Source organism: Ranitomeya variabilis, chromosome 4 (assembly GCF_051348905.1).
Source record: "Ranitomeya variabilis isolate aRanVar5 chromosome 4, aRanVar5.hap1, whole genome shotgun sequence".
NCBI lineage: Eukaryota > Metazoa > Chordata > Amphibia > Anura > Dendrobatidae > Ranitomeya > Ranitomeya variabilis.
In genome coordinates, this window is record NC_135235.1 from 1,697,591 (window position 1) to 1,719,990 (window position 22,400).

Below are 22,400 nucleotides of genomic sequence, written 5' to 3' on the forward strand. Positions count from 1 at the left end.
TGGGATCATGAAGGCGGCAGCAGTGGAGGTGGTTGGATGGTTGATGTGGCAGCAGTGGAGGTGGTGGGATCATGAAGGCGGCAGCAGTGGAGGTGGTTGGATGGTTGATGTGGCAGCAGTGGAGGTGGTGGGATGGTGAAGGTGGCAGCAGTGGAGATGGTGAGATGGTTGAGGTGGCGACAGTGGAGGTGGTTGGATGGTTGAGGTGGCAGCAGTGGAGATGGTTGAGGTGGCAACAGTGGAGGTGGTTGGATGGTTGAGGTGGAGATGGTGAGATGGTTGAGGTGGTTGGATGGTTGAGGTGGAGATGGTGAGATGGTTGAGGTGGCGACAGTGGAGGTGGTTGGATGGTTGAGGTGGCGACAGTGGAGGTGGTGGTAGGAAGAAAGCAGAAGTGGATGAGGAGTATGAAGCTGTAGTGACAGGAGGGAGATGGCAACAATGGATGTAGGAAGAGAGAGCGGTCAGCAGTAGATGTGACGGGAGCAGGAAGGTGGCGGCAGTGTTTGTGGCAGTGGAGGGAAATAGTTGTGACAAGCGGAAGGAGCCAGGCAATGAGAGGTGGAGACCGCAGGTTGGATTTCTGCAGCTGAGGCCACTCCTAGCTGTGAATAGTTGACCTACAACAATGTTTTCATTCAGGCAGAAATCAAGAAGGCGAAATCTTTGGTGCAGTCTCTTGAGTCGAGAAATAAAGGCAAAGATCAGGAAAATGAGGTAAAGCAGCGGTACTGTGTAGTATATATGCAGTGCCTTGCAAAAGTCTTCATACCCTGTGAACTTTTCCACATTTTTTTCATGTTACACCCACAAAGTTAGGCCTTCTTCACACGTGTTTTTTTTCTGTCCGTATGTGGTCCGCTTTTTAAGGACCGCAAATGCAGACATGCACACCCATAGGGCAGCACGGTTGCTCAGTGGTTAGTACTGTACTACATATTGTGCAACCCTGTGGCTCAGTGGTTAGCACTGTACTGTATGTAGGGCAGCCCTGTGGCTTAGTCGTTAGCACTGTACTACATGTAGGTCAGCACAGTGGCTCAGTGATTAGCATTGTACTACATATAGGGCAGCAGGGTGGCTCAGTAGTTAGCACTGTACTACATATAGGGCAGCATAGTTGCTCAGTGGTTACAGTAGCTGTGTACTATGTATAGGGAAGCGCGTTGGCTCAGTGGCTCATTACTAACTCCTGGGCTTGATGTCACCTGACAATGCAAAGGTGACATCAATCCCAACCCTATTACCCCACTTGCCACCGCTATAGGGCAAGTTGGAAGAACCGGGCGAAGAGCCAGAATTGGTGCATCTTCTGGAATCCCCATCTCTGGGGCTGCTGAGGGCTGATGTTGGGGGATTGGGGCAATATCTCTGACCTCTTCCCAGGCTGCTCATATCAACCCACAGCTCTCTGTTAAAGGGAACCTGTCACCTGAATTTGGCAGTACAAGTTTGCGGTCATATGGGTGGGGTTTTCGGGTGTTTGATTCACCCTTTCCTTACCCGCTGGCTGCATGCTGGCCGCAATATTGGATTGAAGTTCATTCTCTGTCCTCCGTAGTACACACCAATCTTGCCTTGCGCACGCGCAGTATCCTTTGCCCAACTGCGGGCAAAGGCGAAAAGCATTAGTGCGCGTGCGCCGCCGCACTATGTCCCGGAAGTATTTTGCTGTGTTCTGGGACATAGTTCGCCGGCGCATGCGCACTAATGGTTTTCGGCTTTGCCCGCAGTTGGGCAAAGGATACTGCGCGTGCGCAAGGCAAGATTGGTGTGTACTACGGAGGACAGAGAATGAACTTCAATCCAATATTGCGGCCAGCATGCAGCCAGCGGGTAAGGAAAGGGTGAATCAAACACCCGAAAACCCCGCCCATAAGACCAAAAACCGGACCCGCCAAATTCCGGTGACAGGTTCCCTTTAAGCCTTTGCTGGTTTGAAGTTATAGGCTGACCCTTCATTTTTTTTTCCTGGGGTTACTAAGCAAACATCTGTGAGCTGTTATTACTGGCCTGGGAACCTTCTGGGGTATTGTCCCAGATTATTGCCATCAGCCATCGGCTCTCCTTCTGGTTGTCACATTTGTTCCTTTACACAGGCGGTGCCCATCATTGTGGCCACGGGGAGAGCAGGCGACAATGATGGGTGTACTTCTTTTCCCAGGCCCTGGTATGTGTCACATGGACGTGGACCGCGGACACACGGATGTCGCCTACGTATGGCCCATGCATCTCACCAGTACAGGAATCATCAGGACGTGTGCAGGAAGCTTCAGGCCATGTGCACACGCTGCGGATTCAATTGTGGAATTTTCCGCAGCGGTTTTTACTGCAGATTTATCACGGTTTTTATTGCGGTTTCCGCTGCGGGTTTTCACCTGCAGTTTCCTATTGGAGCAGGTGAAAAACCGCTGCGGATTCCGCACAAAGAATTGACATGCTGCGGAATATGAACCGCTGTGTTTCCGCACGTTTTTTTCTGCAGCGTGTGCACTGAGGATTTCATTTCCCATAGCTTTACATGGTACTGTGAATGCGTGGGAAACCGCAGCTGCGGACCGCAGTGCACATACCCTTAGGCTACTTTCACACTAGCGTCGGGAACAACCCGTCGCTGTGCGTTGGGCCGCCGTTCCCGACGCTAGCGTGGTCTCCGCCGCACAACGGGGGCAGCGGATGCATTTTTCCCACGCATCCGCTGCCCCATTGTGAGGTGCGGGGAAGTGCGGGGAGGTGGGGGCGCAGTTCCGGCCGCGCATGCGCGGTCGGAAAAAGCGGACCGTCGGGAGCAAAAAACGTTACATGTAACGTTTTTTTCTCCCGACGGTCCGCTACCACACGCCCAAGCGTCGCAAAACGGACGCGACGTTTTGCAATGCGTCGCAAATGCGTCGCTAATGTTAGTCTATGACGAAAAAACGTATCCAGCAAGAACTTTTGCTGGATGCGTATTTTCGGCAAAACGACGCATTTGCGACGTATTGCAGTTAATGCTAGTGTGAAACTAGCCTAAGATCTACTGTATTGGGAGATTCTTTGATCTAACGCCAAGTAACAAGTGTAAAGGAAATGACCCGAGATTCTCTAATTATTTACAAGATCTCAATTTGACAATTGCGAGGGGCATTAGTGTTCAGCTCCCTGTGGGACATGGAGTCCACCTGGGTGGGAAGTGTCCTCCGCAGAACTACAGCGGCCTCAGGTCTGTGTGAGAACAGTGGTCAGACGAGGAGTCCACCAGGCAGCTCACGGATAGGAAAGTAAAGCACGGGTAGGTTATTAAAAAAGAAAAGCCCAACCTCCCAACAGACCCCTTATCAATCCATCATCCAAAGGCACAACTGCAAACCCGTGAGACGCCCACCTGACCTGACATCCCAGCAATGAGGACACTGATCAGAGAGGCACCAATAGTCCCAACAATGAGGACACTGATCAGAGAGGCACCAATAGTCCCAGCAATGAGGACACTGATCAGAGAGGCACCAATAGTCCCAGCAATGAGGACACTGATCAGAGAGGCACCAATAGTCCCAGCAAGGACACTAATCAGAGAGGCACCAATAGTCCCAGCAAGGACACTAATCAGAGAGGCACCAATAGTCCCAGCAAGGACACTAATCAGAGAGGCACCAATAGTCCCAGCAATGAGGACACTGATCAGAGAGGCACCAATAGTCCCAACAATGAGGACACTAATCAGAGAGGCACCAATAGTCCCAGCAATGAGGACACTGATCAGAGAGGCACCAATAGTCCCAGCAATGAGGACACTAATCAGAGAGGCACCAATAGTCCCAGCAATGAGGACACTGATCAGAGAGGCACCAATAGTCCCAGCAATGAGGACACTGATCAGAGAGGCACCAATAGTCCCAACAATGAGGACACTGATCAGAGAGGCACCAATAGTCCCAGCAATGAGGACACTGATCAGAGAGGCACCAATAGTCCCAGCAATGAGGACACTGATCAGAGAGGCACCAATAGTCCCAGCAAGGACACTAATCAGAGAGGCACCAATAGTCCCAGCAAGGACACTAATCAGAGAGGCACCAATAGTCCCAGCAAGGACACTAATCAGAGAGGCACCAATAGTCCCAGCAATGAGGACACTAATCAGAGAGGCACCGATAGTCCCAGCAATGAGGACACTAATCAGAGAGGCACCAATAGTCCCAGCAATGAGGACACTAATCAGAGAGGCACCAATAGTCCCAGCAATGAGGACACTAATCAGAGAGGCACCAATAGTCCCAGCAATGAGGACACTAATCCGAGAGGCACCAATAGTCCCAGCAAGGACACTAATCAGAGAGGCACCAATAGTCCCAGCAATGAGGACACTAATCAGAGAGGCACCGATAGTCCCAGCAATGAGGACACTAATCAGAGAGGCACCAATAGTCCCAGCAATGAGGACACTAATCAGAGAGGCACCAATAGTCCCAGCAATGAGGACACTAATCAGAGAGGCACCAATAGTCCCAGCAATGAGGACACTAATCCGAGAGGCACCAATAGTCCCAGCAAGGACACTAATCAGAGAGGCACCAATAGTCCCAGCAATGAGGACACTGATCAGAGAGGCACCAATAGTCCAAGCAATGAGGACACTGATCAGAGAGGCACCAATAGTCCCAGCAAGGACACTAATCAGAGAGGCACCAATAGTCCCAGCAATGAGGACACTAATCAGAGAGGCACCAATAGTCCCAGCAAGCACACTAATCAGAGAGGCACCAATAGTCCCAGCAATGAGGACACTAATCAGAGAGGCACCAATAGTCCCAGCAAGGACACTAATCAGAGAGGCACCAATAGTCCCAGCAATGAGGACACTAATCAGAGAGGCACCAATAGTCCCAGCAAGGACACTAATCAGAGAGGCACCAATAGTCCCAGCAATGAGGACACTAATCAGAGAGGCACCAATAGTCCCAGCAATGAGGACACTAATCAGAGAGGCACCAATAGTCCCAGCAATGAGGACACTAATCAGAGAGGCACCAATAGTCCCAGCAATGAGGACACTAATCAGAGAGGCAGCAATAGTCCCAGCAATGAGGACACTAATCAGAGAGGCACCAATAGTACCAGCAAGTACACTAATCAGAGAGGCACCAATAGTCCCAGCAATGAGGACACTAATCAGAGAGGCACCAATAGTCCCAGCAATGAGGACACTAATCAGAGAGGCACCAATAGTCCCAGCAATGAGGACACTAATCAGAGAGGCACCAATAGTCCCAGCAATGAGGACACTAATCAGAGAGGCACCAATAGTCCCAGCAATGAGGACACTAATCAGAGAGGCACCAATAGTCCCAGCAATGAGGACACTAATCAGAGAGGCACCAATAGTCCCAGCAATGAGGACACTAATCAGAGAGGCACCAATAGTCCCAGCAATGAGGACACTAACCAGAGAGGCACCAATAGTCCCAGCAATGAGGACACTAATCAGAGAGGCACCAATAGTCCCAGCAATGAGGACACTAATCAGAGAGGCACCAATAGTCCCAGCAATGAGGACACTAATCAGAGAGGCACCAATAGTCCCAGCAATGAGGACACTGATCAGAGAGGCACCAATAGTCCAAGCAATGAGGACACTGATCAGAGAGGCACCAATAGTCCCAGCAAGGACACTAATCAGAGAGGCACCAATAGTCCCAGCAATGAGGACACTAATCAGAGAGGCACCAATAGTCCCAGCAAGGACACTAATCAGAGAGGCACCAATAGTCCCAGCAATGAGGACACTAATCAGAGAGGCACCAATAGTCCCAGCAAGGACACTAATCAGAGAGGCACCAATAGTCCCAGCAATGAGGACACTAATCAGAGAGGCACCAATAGTCCCAGCAAGGACACTAATCAGAGAGGCACCAATAGTCCCAGCAATGAGGACACTAATCAGAGAGGCACCAATAGTCCCAGCAATGAGGACACTAATCAGAGAGGCACCAATAGTACCAGCAATGAGGACACTAATCAGAGAGGCACCAATAGTCCCAGCAATGAGGACACTAATCAGAGAGGCAGCCAAGAGTCCCAGCAATGAGGACACTAATCAGAGAGGCACCAATAGTCCCAGCAATGAGGACACTAATCAGAGAGGCACCAATAGTCCCAGCAATGAGGACACTAATCAGAGAGGCACCAATAGTCCCAGCAATGAGGACACTAATCAGAGAGGCACCAATAGTCCCAGCAATGAGGACACTAATCAGAGAGGCACCAATAGTCCCAGCAATGAGGACACTAATCAGAGAGGCACCAATAGTCCCAGCAATGAGGACACTAATCAGAGAGGCACCAATAGTCCCAGCAATGAGGACACTAATCAGAGAGGCACCAATAGTCCCAGCAATGAGGACACTAATCAGAGAGGCACCAATAGTCCCAGCAATGAGGACACTAATCAGAGAGGCACCAATAGTCCCAGCAATGAGGACACTAATCAGAGAGGCACCAATAGTCCCAGCAATGAGGACACTAATCAGAGGCACCAATAGTCCCAGCAATGAGGACACTAACCAGAGAGGCACCAATAGTCCCAGCAATGAGGACACTAATCAGAGAGGCACCAATAGTCCCAGCAATGAGGACACTAATCAGAGAGGCACCAATAGTCCCAGCAATGAGGACACTAATCAGAGAGGCACCAATAGTCCCAGCAATGAGGACACTAATCAGAGGCACCAATAGTCCCAGCAATAAGGACACTAATCAGAGAGGCACCAATAGTCCCAGCAATGAGGACACTAATCAGAGAGGCACCAATAGTCCCAGCAAGGACACTAATCAGAGAGGCACCAATAGTCCCAGCAATGAGGACACTAATCAGAGAGGCACCAAGAGTCCCAGCAATGAGGACACTAATCAGAGAGGCACCAATAGTCCCAGCAAGGACACTAATCAGAGAGGCACCAATAGTCCCAGCAATGAGGACACTAATCAGAGAGGCACCAATAGTCCCAGCAAGGACACTAATCAGAGAGGCACCAATAGTCCCAGCAAGGACACTAATCAGAGAGGCACCAATAGTCCCAGCAATGAGGACACTAATCAGAGAGGCACCAATAGTCCCAGCAAGGACACTAATCAGAGAGGCACCAATAGTCCCAGCAAGGACACTAATCAGAGAGGCACCAATAGTCCCAGCAATGAGGACACTGATCAGAGAGGCACCAACAGTCCCAGCAATGAGGACACTAATCCGAGAGGCACCAATAGTCCCAGCAAGGACACTAATCAGAGAGGCACCAATAGTCCCAGCAATGAGGACACTGATCAGAGAGGCACCAATAGTCCCAGCAAGGACACTAATCAGAGAGGCACCAATAGTCCCAGCAATGAGGACACTAATCAGAGAGGCACCAATAGTCCCAGCAATGAGGACACTAATCAGAGAGGCACCAATAGTCCCAGCAATGAGGACACTAATCAGAGAGGCACCAATAGTCCCAGCAAGGACACTAATCAGAGAGGCACCAATAGTCCCAGCAATGAGGACACTAATCAGAGAGGCACCAATAGTCCCAGCAATGAGGACACTAATCAGAGAGGCACCAATAGTCCCAGCAATGAGGACACTAATCAGAGAGGCACCAATAGTCCCAGCAAGGACACTAATCAGAGAGGCACCAATAGTCCCAGCAATGAGGACACTAATCAGAGAGGCACCAAAAGTCCCAGCAAGGACACTAATCCGAGAGGCACCAATAGTCCCAGCAAGGACACTAATCAGAGAGGCACCAATAGTCCCAGCAATGAGGACACTAATCAGAGAGGCACCAATAGTCCCAGCAAGGACACTAATCAGAGGCACCAATAGTCCCAGCAAGGACACTAATCAAAGAGGCACCAATAGTCCCAGCAATGAGGACACTGATCAGAGAGGCAGCCAATAGTCCCAGCAAGGACACTAATCAGAGAGGCACCAATAGTCCCAGCAATGAGGACACTAATCAGAGAGGCACCAATAGTCCCAGCAAGGACACTAATCAGAGAGGCACCAATAGTCCCAGCAAGGACACTAATCAGAGAGGCACCAATAGTCCCAGCAATGAGGACACTAATCAGAGAGGCACCAATAGTCCAGCAATGAGGACTCTAATCAGAGAGGCACCAATAGTCCCAGCAATGAGGACACTAATCAGAGAGGCACCAACAGTCCCAGCAATGAGGACACTAATCCGAGAGGCACCAATAGTCCCAGCAAGGACACTAATCAGAGAGGCACCAATAGTCCCAGCAATGAGGACACTGATCAGAGAGGCACCAATAGTCCCAGCAAGGACACTAATCAGAGAGGCACCAATAGTCCCAGCAATGAGGACACTAATCAGAGAGGCACCAATAGTCCCAGCAATGAGGACACTAATCAGAGAGGCACCAATAGTCCCAGCAATGAGGACACTAATCAGAGAGGCACCAATAGTCCCAGCAAGGACACTAATCAGAGAGGCACCAATAGTCCCAGCAATGAGGACACTAATCAGAGAGGCACCAATAGTCCCAGCAATGAGGACACTAATCAGAGAGGCACCAATAGTCCCAGCAATGAGGACACTAATCAGAGAGGCACCAATAGTCCCAGCAATGAGGACACTGATCAGAGAGGCACCAATAGTCCCAGCAAGGACACTAATCAGAGAGGCACCAATAGTCCCAGCAATGAGGACACTAATCAGAGAGGCACCAATAGTCCCAGCAAGGACACTAATCAGAGAGGCACCAATAGTCCCAGCACGGACACTAATCAGAGAGGCACCAATAGTCCCAGCAAGGACACTAATCAGAGAGGCACCAATAGTCCCAGCAATGAGGACACTAATCAGAGAGGCACCAATAGTCCCAGCAATGAGGACACTAATCAGAGAGGCACCAAAAGTCCCAGCAAGGACACTAATCCGAGAGGCACCAATAGTCCCAGCAATGAGGTCACTAATCAGGGAGGCACCAATAGTCCCAGCAATGAGGACACTAATCAGAGAGGCACCAATAGTCCCAGCAATGAGGACACTAATCAGAGAGGCACCAATAGTCCCAGCAATGAGGACACTGATCAGAGAGGCACCAATAGTCCCAGCAAGGACACTAATCAGAGAGGCACCAATAGTCCCAGCACGGACACTAATCAGAGAGGCACCAATAGTCCCAGCAAGGACACTAATCAGAGAGGCACCAATAGTCCCAGCAATGAGGACACTAATCAGAGAGGCACCAATAGTCCCAGCAATGAGGACACTAATCAGAGAGGCACCGATAGTCCCAGCAATGAGGACACTAATCAGAGAGGCACCAATAGTCCCAGCAATGAGGACACTAATCAGAGAGGCACCAATAGTCCCAGCAATGAGGACACTAATCAGAGAGGCACCAATAGTCCCAGCAAGGACACTAATCAGAGAGGCACCAATAGTCCCAGCAATGAGGACACTAATCAGAGAGGCACCAATAGTCCCAGCAAGGACACTAATCAGAGAGGCACCAATAGTCCCAGCAATGAGGACACTGATCAGAGAGGCACCAATAGTACCAGCAATGAGGACACTAATCAGAGAGGCACCAATAGTCCCAGCAATGAGGACACTAATCAGAGAGGCACCAATAGTCCCAGCAATGAGGACACTAATCAGAGAGGCACCAATAGTCCCAGCAAGGACACTAATCAGAGAGGCACCAATAGTCCCAGCACAGACACTAATCAGAGAGGCACCAATAGTCCCAGCAAGGACACTAATCAGGGAGGCACCAATAGTCCCAGCAATGAGGACACTAATCAGAGAGGCACCAATAGTCCCAGCAATGAGGACACTAATCAGAGAGGCACCAATAGTCCCAGCAATGAGGACACTAATCAGAGAGGCACCAATAGTCCCAGCAATGAGGACACTAATCCGAGAGGCACCAATAGTCCCAGCAATGAGGACACTAATCAGAGAGGCACCAATAGTCCCAGCAATGAGGACACTGATCAGAGAGGCACCAATAGTCCCAGCAATGAGGACACTGATCAGAGAGGCACCAATAGTCCCAGCAATGAGGACACTGATCAGAGAGGCACCAATAGTCCCAGCAATGAGGACACTAATCAGAGAGGCACCAATAGTCCCAGCAATGAGGACACTGATCAGAGAGGCACCAATAGTCCCAGCAATGAGGACACTGATCAGAGAGGCACCAATAGTCCCAGCAATGAGGACACTGATCAGAGAGGCACCAATAGTCCCAGCAAGGACACTAATCAGAGAGGCACCAATAGTCCCATCAATGAGGACACTAATCAGAGGCAGCCAATAGTCCCAGCAATGAGGACACTGATCAGAGAGGCACCAATAGTCCCAGCAATGAGGACACTAATCAGAGAGGCACCAATAGTCCCAGCAAGGACACTAATCAGAGAGGCACCAATAGTCCCAGCAATGAGGACACTTATCAGAGAGGCAGCCAATAGTCCCAGCAAGGACACTAATCAGAGAGGCACCAATAGTCCCATCAATGAGGACACTAATCAGAGGCAGCCAATAGTCCCAGCAATGAGGACACTAATCAGAGAGGCACCAAGAGTCCCAGCAATGAGGACACTAATCAGAGAGGCACCAATAGTCCCAGCAAGGACACTAATCAGAGAGGCACCAATAGTCCCAGCAATGAGGACACTGATCAGAGAGGCAGCCAATAGTCCCAGCAAGGACACTAATCAGAGGCACCAATAGTCCCAGCAATGAGGACACTGATCAGAGAGGCACCAATAGTCCCAGCAAGGACACTAATCAGAGAGGCACCAATAGTCCCAGCAATGAGGACACTGATGAGAGAGGCACCAATAGTCCCAGCAAGGACACTAATCAGAGGCACCAATAGTCCCAGCAAGGACACTAATCAGAGAGGCACCAATAGTTCCAGCAATGAGGACACTAATCAGAGAGGCACCAATAGTCCCAGCAAGGACACTAATCAGAGAGGCACCAATAGTCCCAGCAAGGACACTAATCAGAGAGGCACCAATAGTCCCAGCAATGAGGACACTAATCAGAGAGGCACCAATAGTCCCAGCAAGGACACTAATCAGAGAGGCACCAATAGTCCCAGCAAGGACACTAATCAGAGAGGCACCAATAGTCCCAGCAATGAGGACACTAATCAGAGAGGCACCGATAGTCCCAGCAATGAGGACACTAATCAGAGAGGCACCAATAGTCCCAGCAATGAGGACACTAATCAGAGAGGCACCAATAGTCCCAGCAATGAGGACACTAATCAGAGAGGCACCAATAGTCCCAGCAATGAGGACACTAATCCGAGAGGCACCAATAGTCCCAGCAAGGACACTAATCAGAGAGGCACCAATAGTCCCAGCAATGAGGACACTGATCAGAGAGGCACCAATAGTCCCAGCAATGAGGACACTGATCAGAGAGGCACCAATAGTCCCAGCAAGGACACTAATCAGAGAGGCACCAATAGTCCCAGCAATGAGGACACTAATCAGAGAGGCACCAATAGTCCCAGCAAGGACACTAATCAGAGAGGCACCAATAGTCCCAGCAATGAGGACACTAATCAGAGAGGCACCAATAGTCCCAGCAATGAGGACACTAATCAGAGAGGCACCAATAGTCCCAGCAATGAGGACACTAATCAGAGAGGCAGCCAAGAGTCCCAGCAATGAGGACACTAATCAGAGAGGCACCAATAGTCCCAGCAATGAGGACACTAATCAGAGAGGCACCAATAGTCCCAGCAATGAGGACACTAATCAGAGAGGCACCAATAGTCCCAGCAATGAGGACACTAATCAGAGAGGCACCAATAGTCCCAGCAATGAGGACACTAATCAGAGACGCACCAATAGTCCCAGCAATGAGGATACTAATCAGAGAGGCACCAATAGTACCAGCAAGTACACTAATCAGAGAGGCACCAATAGTCCCAGCAATGAGGACACTAATCAGAGAGGCACCAATAGTCCCAGCAATGAGGACACTAATCAGAGAGGCACCAATAGTCCCAGCAATGAGGACACTAATCAGAGAGGCAGCCAAGAGTCCCAGCAATGAGGACACTAATCAGAGAGGCACCAATAGTCCCAGCAATGAGGACACTAATCAGAGAGGCACCAATAGTCCCAGCAATGAGGACACTAATCAGAGAGGCACCAATAGTCCCAGCAATGAGGACACTAATCAGAGAGGCACCAATAGTCCCAGCAATGAGGACACTAATCAGAGAGGCACCAATAGTCCCAGCAATGAGGACACTAATCAGAGAGGCACCAATAGTCCCAGCAATGAGGACACTAATCAGAGAGGCACCAATAGTCCCAGCAATGAGGACACTAATCAGAGAGGCACCAATAGTCCCAGCAATGAGGAAACTAATCAGAGGAACCAATAGTCCCAGCAATGAGGACACTAATCAGAGAGGCACCAATAGTCCCAGCAATGAGGACACTAATCAGAGAGGCACCAATAGTCCCAGCAAGGACACTAATCAGAGAGGCACCAATAGTCCCAGCAATGAGGACACTAATCAGAGAGGCACCAAGAGTCCCAGCAATGAGGACACTAATCAGAGAGGCACCAATAGTCCCAGCAAGGACACTAATCAGAGAGGCACCAATAGTCCCAGCAATGAGGACACTAATCAGAGAGGCACCAATAGTCCCAGCAATGAGGACACTAATCAGAGAGGCACCAATAGTCCCAGCAATGAGGACACTGATCAGAGAGGCAGCCAATAGTCCCAGCAAGGACACTAATCAGAGAGGCACCAATAGTCCCAGCAATGAGGACACTAATCAGAGAGGCACCAATAGTCCCAGCAAGGACACTAATCAGAGAGGCACCAATAGTCCCAGCAAGGACACTAATCAGAGAGGCACCAATAGTCCCAGCAAGGACACTAATCAGAGAGGCACCAATAGTCCCAGCAATGAGGACACTGATCAGAGAGGCACCAATAGTCCCAGCAATGAGGACACTAATCAGAGAGGCACCAATAGTCCCAGCAAGGACACTAATCAGAGAGGCACCAATAGTCCCAGCAATGAGGACACTGATCAGAGAGGCACCAATAGTCCCAGCAAGGACACTAATCAGAGAGGCACCAATAGTCCCAGCAATGAGGACACTAATTAGAGAGGCACCAGTAGTCCCAGCAATGAGGACACTAATCAGAGAGGCAACAATAGTCCCAGCAATGAGGACACTAATCAGAGAGGCACCAATAGTCCCAGCAAGGACACTAATCAGAGAGGCACCAATAGTCCCAGCAATGAGGACACTAATCAGAGAGGCACCAATAGTCCCAGCAATGAGGACACTAATCAGAGAGGCACCAAAAGTCCCAGCAAGGACACTAATCCGAGAGGCACCAATAGTCCCAGCAATGAGGACACTAATCAGAGAGGCACCAATAGTACCAGCAAGTACACTAATCAGAGAGGCACCAATAGTCCCAGCAATGAGGACACTAATTAGAGAGGCACCAATAGTCCCAGCAATGAGGACACTAATCAGAGAGGCACCAATAGTCCCAGCAATGAGGACACTAATCAGAGAGGCACCAATAGTCCCAGCAATGAGGACACTAATCAGAGAGGCACCAATAGTCCCAGCAATGAGGACACTAATCAGAGAGGCACCAATAGTCCCAGCAATGAGGACACTAATCAGAGAGGCACCAATAGTCCCAGCAATGAGGACACTAATCAGAGAGGCAGCCAAGAGTCCCAGCAATGAGGACACTAATCAGAGAGGCACCAATAGTCCCAGCAATGAGGACACTGATCAGAGAGGCACCAATAGTCCCAGCAATGAGGACACTAATCAGAGAGGCACCAATAGTCCCAGCAATGAGGACACTAATCAGAGAGGCACCAATAGTCCCAGCAATGAGGACACTAATCAGAGAGGCACCAATAGTCCCAGCAATGAGGACACTAATCAGAGAGGCACCAATAGTCCCAGCAATGAGGACACTAATCAGAGAGGCACCAATAGTCCCAGCAATGAGGACACTAATCAGAGAGGCACCAATAGTCCCAGCAATGAGGACACTGATCAGAGAGGCACCAATAGTCCCAGCAATGAGGACACTAATCAGAGAGGCACCAATAGTCCCAGCAATGAGGACACTAATCAGAGAGGCACCAATAGTCCCAGCAAGGACACTGATCAGAGAGGCACCAATAGTCCCAGCAATGAGGACACTAATCAGAGAGGCACCAATAGTCCCAGCAATGAGGACACTAATCAGAGAGGCACCAATAGTCCCAGCAATGAGGACACTGATCAGAGAGGCACCAATAGTCCCAGCAATGAGGACACTAATCAGAGAGGCACCAATAGTCCCAGCAATGAGGACACTGATCAGAGAGGCACCAATAGTCCCAGCAATGAGGACACTAATCAGAGAGGCACCAATAGTCCCAGCAAGGACACTGATCAGAGAGGCACCAATAGACCCAGCAATGAGGACACTGATCAGAGAGGCACCAATAGTCCCAGCAATGAGGACACTAATCAGAGAGGCACCAATAGTCCCAGCAATGAGGACACTAATCAGAGAGGCACCAATAGTCCCAGCAATGAGGACACTAATCAGAGAGGCACCAATAGTCCCAGCAATGAGGACACTGATCAGAGAGGCACCAATAGTCCCAGCAATGAGGACACTGATCAGAGAGGCACCAATAGTCCCAGCAATGAGGACACTAATCAGAGAGGCACCAATAGTCCCAGCAAGGACACTAATCAGAGAGGCACCAATAGTCCCAGCAATGAGGACACTGATCAGAGAGGCACCAATAGTCCCAGCAATGAGGACACTAATCAGAGAGGCACCAATAGTCCCAGCAAGGACACTAATCAGAGAGGCACCAATAGTCCCAGCAATGAGGACACTAATCAGAGAGGCACCAAGAGTCCCAGCAATGAGGACACTAATCAGAGAGGCACCAATAGTCCCAGCAAGGACACTAATCAGAGAGGCACCAATAGTCCCAGCAATGAGGACACTGATCAGAGAGGCAGCCAATAGTCCCAGCAAGGACACTAATCAGAGGCACCAATAGTCCCAGCAATGAGGACACTGATCAGAGAGGCACCAATAGTCCCAGCAAGGACACTAATCAGAGAGGCAACAATAGTCCCAGCAATGAGGACACTGATCAGAGAGGCACCAATAGTCCCAGCAAGGACACTAATCAGAGGCACCAATAGTCCCAGCAAGGACACTAATCAGAGAGGCACCAATAGTCCCAGCAATGAGGACACTAATCAGAGAGGCACCAATAGTCCCAGCAAGGACACTAATCAGAGAGGCACCAATAGTCCCAGCAATGAGGACACTAATCAGAGAGGCACCAATAGTCCCAGCAAGGACACTAATCAGAGAGGCACCAATAGTCCCAGCAATGAGGACACTAATCAGAGAGGCACCAATAGTCCCAGCAATGAGGACACTAATCAGAGAGGCACCAATAGTCCCAGCAATGAGGACACTAATCAGAGAGGCACCAATAGTCCCAGCAATGAGGACACTAATCAGAGAGGCACCAATAGTCCCAGCAATGAGGACACTAATCAGAGAGGCACCAATAGTCCCAGCAATGAGGACACTAATCAGAGGCACCAATAGTCCCAGCAAGGACACTAATCAGAGAGGCACCAATAGTCCCAGCAATGAGGACACTGATCAGAGAGGCACCAATAGTCCCAACAATGAGGACACTAATCAGAGAGGCACCAATAGTCCCAGCAAGGACACTAATCAGAGAGGCACCAATAGTCCCAGCAATGAGGACACTGATCAGAGAGGCACCAATAGTCCCAGCAATGAGGACACTAATCAGAGAGGCACCAATAGTCCCAGCAATGAGGACACTAATCAGAGAGGCACCAATAGTCCCAGCAATGAGGACACTAATCAGAGAGGCACCAATAGTCCCAGCAATGAGGACACTAATCAGAGAGGCACCAATAGTCCCAGCAATGAGGACACTAATCCGAGAGGCACCAATAGTCCCAGCAAGGACACTAATCAGAGAGGCACCAATAGTCCCAGCAATGAGGACACTGATCAGAGAGGCACCAATAGTCCCAGCAATGAGGACACTGATCAGAGAGGCACCAATAGTCCCAGCAAGGACACTAATCAGAGAGGCACCAATAGTCCCAGCAATGAGGACACTAATCAGAGAGGCACCAATAGTCCCAGCAAGGACACTAATCAGAGAGGCACCAATAGTCCCAGCAATGAGGACACTAATCAGAGAGGCACCAATAGTCCCAGCAAGGACACTAATCAGAGAGGCACCAATAGTCCCAGCAATGAGGACACTAATCAGAGAGGCACCAATAGTCCCAGCAATGAGGACACTAATCAGAGAGGCACCAATAGTCCCAGCAATGAGGACACTAATCAGAGAGGCACCAATAGTCCCAGCAATGAGGACACTGATCAGAGAGGCACCAATAGTCCCAGCAATGAGGACACTAATCAGAGAGGCACCAATAGTCCCAGCAATGAGGACACTGATCAGAGAGGCACCAATAGTCCCAGCAAGGACACTAATCAGAGAGGCAGCCAATAGTCCCAGCAATGAGGACACTGATCAGAGAGGCACCAATAGTCCCAGCAATGAGGACACTGATCAGAGAGGCACCAATAGTCCCAGCAATGAGGACACTGATCAGAGAGGCACCAATAGTCCCAGCAATGAGGACACTGATCAGAGAGGCACCAATAGTCCCAGCAATGAGGACACTAATCAGAGAGGCACCAATAGTCCCAGCAAGGACACTAATCAGAGGCACCAATAGTCCAGCAATGAGGACACTAATCAGAGAGGCACCAATAGTCCCAGCAATGAGGACACTAATCAGAGAGGCACCAATAGTCCCAGCAATGAGGACACTAATCCGAGAGGCACCAATAGTCCCAGCAAGGACACTAATCAGAGAGGCACCAATAGTCCCAGCAATGAGGACACTGATCAGAGAGGCACCAATAGTCCCAGCAATGAGGACACTGATCAGAGAGGCACCAATAGTCCCAGCAAGGACACTAATCAGAGAGGCACCAATAGTCCCAGCAATGAGGACACTAATCAGAGAGGCACCAATAGTCCCAGCAAGGACACTAATCAGAGAGGCACCAATAGTCCCAGCAATGAGGACACTAATCAGAGAGGCACCAATAGTCCCAGCAAGGACACTAATCAGAGAGGCACCAATAGTCCCAGCAATGAGGACACTAATCAGAGAGGCACCAATAGTCCCAGCAATGAGGACACTAATCAGAGAGGCACCAATAGTCCCAGCAATGAGGACACTAATCAGAGAGGCACCAATAGTCCCAGCAATGAGGACACTAATCAGAGAGGCAGCCAAGAGTCCCAGCAATGAGGACACTAATCAGAGAGGCACCAATAGTCCCAGCAATGAGGACACTGATCAGAGAGGCACCAATAGTCCCAGCAAGGACACTAATCAGAGAGGCAGCCAATAGTCCCAGCAATGAGGACACTGATCAGAGAGGCACCAATAGTCCCAGCAATGAGGACACTGATCAGAGAGGCACCAATAGTCCCAGCAATGAGGACACTGATCAGAGAGGCACCAATAGTCCCAGCAATGAGGACACTGATCAGAGAGGCACCAATAGTCCCAGCAATGAGGACACTAATCAGAGAGGCACCAATAGTCCCAGCAAGGACAATAATCAGAGGCACCAATAGTCCCAGCAAGGACACTAATCAAACAGGCACCAATAGTCCCAGCAATGAGGACACTGATCAGAGAGGCACCAATAGTCCCAGCAAGGACACTAATCAGAGAGGCACCAATAGTCCCAGCAATGAGGACACTAATCAGAGAGGCACCAATAGTCCCAGCAAGGACACTAATCAGAGAGGCACCAATAGTCCCAGCAAGGACACTAATCAGAGAGGCACCAATAGTCCCAGCAATGAGGACACTAATCAGAGAGGCACCAATAGTCCCAGCAATGAGGACACTGATCAGAGAGGCACCAATAGTCCCAGCAATGAGGACACTAATCAGAGAGGCACCAATAGTCCCAGCAAGGACACTAATCAGAGAGGCACCAATAGTCCCAGCAATGAGGACACTAATCAGAGAGGCACCAATAGTCCCAGCAATGAGGACACTAATCAGAGAGGCACCAATAGTACCAGCAAGTACACTAATCAGAGAGGCACCAATAGTCCCAGCAATGAGGACACTAATCAGAGAGGCACCAATAGTCCCAGCAATGAGGACACTAATCAGAGAGGCACCAATAGTCCCAGCAATGAGGACCCTAATCAGAGAGGCACCAATAGTCCCAGCAAGGACACTAATCAGAGAGGCACCAATAGTCCCAGCAATGAGGACACTAATCAGAGAGGCACCAATAGTCCCAGCAATGAGGACACTGATCAGAGAGGCACCAATAGTCCCAGCAATGAGGACACTAATCAGAGAGGCACCAATAGTCCCAGCAATGAGGACACTAATCAGAGAGGCACCAATAGTCCCAGCAAGGACACTGATCAGAGAGGCACCAATAGTCCCAGCAATGAGGACACTAATCAGAGAGGCACCAATAGTCCCAGCAATGAGGACACTAATCAGAGAGGCACCAATAGTCCCAGCAAGGACACTGATCAGAGAGGCACCAATAGTCCCAGCAATGAGGACACTAATCAGAGAGGCAACAATAGTCCCAGCAATGAGGACACTAATCAGAGAGGCACCAATAGTCCCAGCAAGGACACTGATCAGAGAGGCACCAATAGTCCCAGCAATGAGGACACTAATCAGAGAGGCACCAATAGTCCCAGCAATGAGGACACTAATCAGAGAGGCACCAATAGTCCCAGCAATGAGGACACTGATCAGAGAGGCACCAATAGTCCCAGCAATGAGGACACTAATCAGAGAGGCACCAATAGTCCCAGCAATGAGGACACTGATCAGAGAGGCACCAATAGTCCAAGCAAGGACACTAATCAGAGAGGCAGCTAATAGTCCCAGCAATGAGGACACTGATCAGAGAGGCACCAATAGTCCCAGCAATGAGGACACTGATCAGAGAGGCACCAATAGTCCCAGCAATGAGGACACTGATCAGAGAGGCACCAATAGTCCCAGCAATGAGGACACTAATCAGAGAGGCACCAATAGTCCCAGCAAGGACACTAATCAGAGGCACCAATAGTCCCAGCAAGGACACTAATCAAAGAGGCACCAATAGTCCCAGCAATGAGGACACTGATCAGAGAGGCACCAATAGTCCCAGCAAGGACACTAATCAGAGAGGCACCAATAGTCCCAGCAATGAGGACACTAATCAGAGAGGCACCAATAGTCCCAGCAAGGACACTAATCAGAGAGGCACCAATAGTCCCAGCAAGGACACTAATCAGAGAGGCACCAATAGTCCCAGCAAGGACACTAATCAGAGAGGCACCAATAGTCCCAGCAATGAGGACACTAATCAGAGAGGCACCAATAGTCCCAGCAATGAGGACACTAATCAGAGAGGCACCAATAGTCCCAGCAATGAGGACACTAATCAGAGAGGCACCAATAGTCCCAGCAAGGACACTAATCAGAGAGGCACCAATAGTCCAGCAATGAGGACACTAATCAGAGAGGCACCAATAGTCCCAGCAATGAGGACACTAATCAGAGAGGCACCAATAGTCCCAGCAATGAGGACACTAATCAGAGAGGCACCAATAGTCCCCTCAAGGACACTAATCAGAGAGGCACCAATAGTCCCAGCAATGAGGACACTAATCAGAGAGGCACCAATAGTCCCAGCAATGAGGACACTAATCAGAGAGGCACCAATAGTCCCAGCAAGGACACTAATCAGAGAGGCACCAATAGTCCCAGCAATGAGGACACTAATCAGAGAGGCACCAAAAGTCCCAGCAAGGACACTAATCCGAGAGGCACCAATAGTCCCAGCAATGAGGACACTAATCAGAGAGGCACCAATAGTCCCAGCAATGAGGACACTAATCAGAGAGGCACCAATAGTCCCAGCAATGAGGACACTAATCATAGAGGCACCAATAGTCCCAGCAATGAGGACACTAATCAGAGAGGCACCAATAGTCCCAGCAATGAGGACACTAATCAGAGAGGCACCAATAGTCCCAGCAATGAGGACACTAATCAGAGAGGCACCAATAGTCCCAGCAATGAGGACACTAATCAGAGAGGCACCAATAGTCCCAGCAATGAGGACACTGATCAGAGAGGCACCAATAGTCCCAGCAAGGACACTAATCAGAGAGGCACCAATAGTCCCAGCAATGAGGACACTAATCAGAGAGGCACCAATAGTACCAGCAAGTACACTAATCAGAGAGGCACCAATAGTCCCAGCAATGAGGACACTAATCAGAGAGGCACCAATAGTCCCAGCAATGAGGACACTAATCAGAGAGGCACCAATAGTCCCAGCAATGAGGACACTAATCAGAGAGGCACCAATAGTCCCAGCAATGAGGACACTAATCAGAGAGGCACCAATAGTCCCAGCAAAGAGGACACTAATCAGAGAGGCACCAATAGTCCCAGCAATGAGGACACTAATCAGAGAGGCACCAATAGTCCCAGCAATGAGGACACTAATCAGAGAGGCACCAATAGTCCCAGCAATGAGGACACTAATCAGAGAGGCACCAATAGTCCCAGCAAGGACACTAATCAGAGAGGCACCAATAGTCCCAGCAATGAGGACACTAATCAGAGAGGCACCAATAGTCCCAGCAATGAGGACACTGATCAGAGAGGCACCAATAGTCCCAGCAATGAGGACACTAATCAGAGAGGCACCAATAGTCCCAGCAATGAGGACACTAATCAGAGAGGCACCAATAGTCCCAGCAAGGACACTGATCAGAGAGGCACCAATAGTCCCAGCAATGAGGACACTAATCAGAGAGGCACCAATAGTCCCAGCAATGAGGACACTAATCAGAGAGGCACCAATAGTCCCAGCAAGGACACTGATCAGAGAGGCACCAATAGTCCCAGCAATGAGGACACTAATCAGAGAGGCACCAATAGTCCCAGCAATGAGGACACTAATCAGAGAGGCACCAATAGTCCCAGCAATGAGGACACTGATCAGAGAGGCACCAATAGTCCCAGCAATGAGGACACTGATCAGAGAGGCACCAATAGTCCCAGCAATGAGGACACTAATCAGAGAGGCACCAATAGTCCCAGCAATGAGGACACTGATCAGAGAGGCACCAATAGTCCCAGCAAGGACACTAATCAGAGAGGCAGCCAATAGTCCCAGCAATGAGGACACTGATCAGAGAGGCACCAATAGTCCCAACAATGAGGACACTGATCAGAGAGGCACCAATAGTCCCAGCAATGAGGACACTGATCAGAGAGGCACCAATAGTCCCAGCAATGAGGACACTGATCAGAGAGGCACCAATAGTCCCAGCAATGAGGACACTAATCAGAGAGGCACCAATAGTCCCAGCAAGGACACTAATCAGAGGCACCAATAGTCCCAGCAAGGACACTAATCAAACAGGCACCAATAGTCCCAGCAATGAGGACACTGATCAGAGAGGCACCATTAGTCCCAGCAAGGACACTAATCAGAGAGGCACCAATAGTCCCAGCAATGAGGACACTAATCAGAGAGGCACCAATAGTCCCAGCAAGGACACTAATCAGAGAGGCACCAATAGTCCCAGCAAGGACACTAATCAGAGAGGCACCAATAGTCCCAGCAATGAGGACACTGATCAGAGAGGCACCAATAGTCCCAGCAATGAGGACACTGATCAGAGAGGCACCAATAGTCCCAGCAATGAGGACACTAATCAGAGAGGCACCAATAGTCCCAGCAAGGACACTAATCAGAGAGGCACCAATAGTCCCAGCAAGGACACTGATCAGAGAGGCACCAATAGTCCCAGCAATGAGGACACTGATCAGAGAGGCACCAATAGTCCCAGCAATGAGGACACTGATCAGAGAGGCACCAATAGTTCCAGCAATGAGGACACTAATCAGAGAGGCACCAATAGTCCCAGCAAGGACACTAATCAAACAGGCACCAATAGTCCCAGCAATGAGGACACTGATCAGAGAGGCACCAATAGTCCCAGCAAGGACACTAATCAGAGAGGCACCAATAGTCCCAGCAATGAGGACACTAATCAGAGAGGCACCAATAGTCCCAGCAAGGACACTAATCAGAGAGGCACCAATAGTCCCAGCAAGGACACTAATCAGAGAGGCACCAATAGTCCCAGCAATGAGGACACTAATCAGAGAGGCACCAATAGTCCCAGCAATGAGGACACTGATCAGAGAGGCACCAATAGT

At 49.9% G+C, this 22,400-nt stretch overlaps 1 protein-coding gene across 2 annotated transcripts in view; it reads left to right on the forward strand.

Annotated features, from left to right (window-relative positions):
* The window catches only part of SFXN4 (sideroflexin 4), a 214,338-nt gene that overhangs the window by 37,468 nt on the left and 154,470 nt on the right, over positions 1–22,400 (forward strand). For both annotated transcript variants that reach the window (XM_077257875.1, XM_077257876.1), the window contains exon 3: positions 643–717. In XM_077257875.1, coding sequence (XP_077113990.1) covers positions 643–717 — 75 coding nt within the window. The remainder of the gene's footprint in view (positions 1–642; positions 718–22,400) is intronic.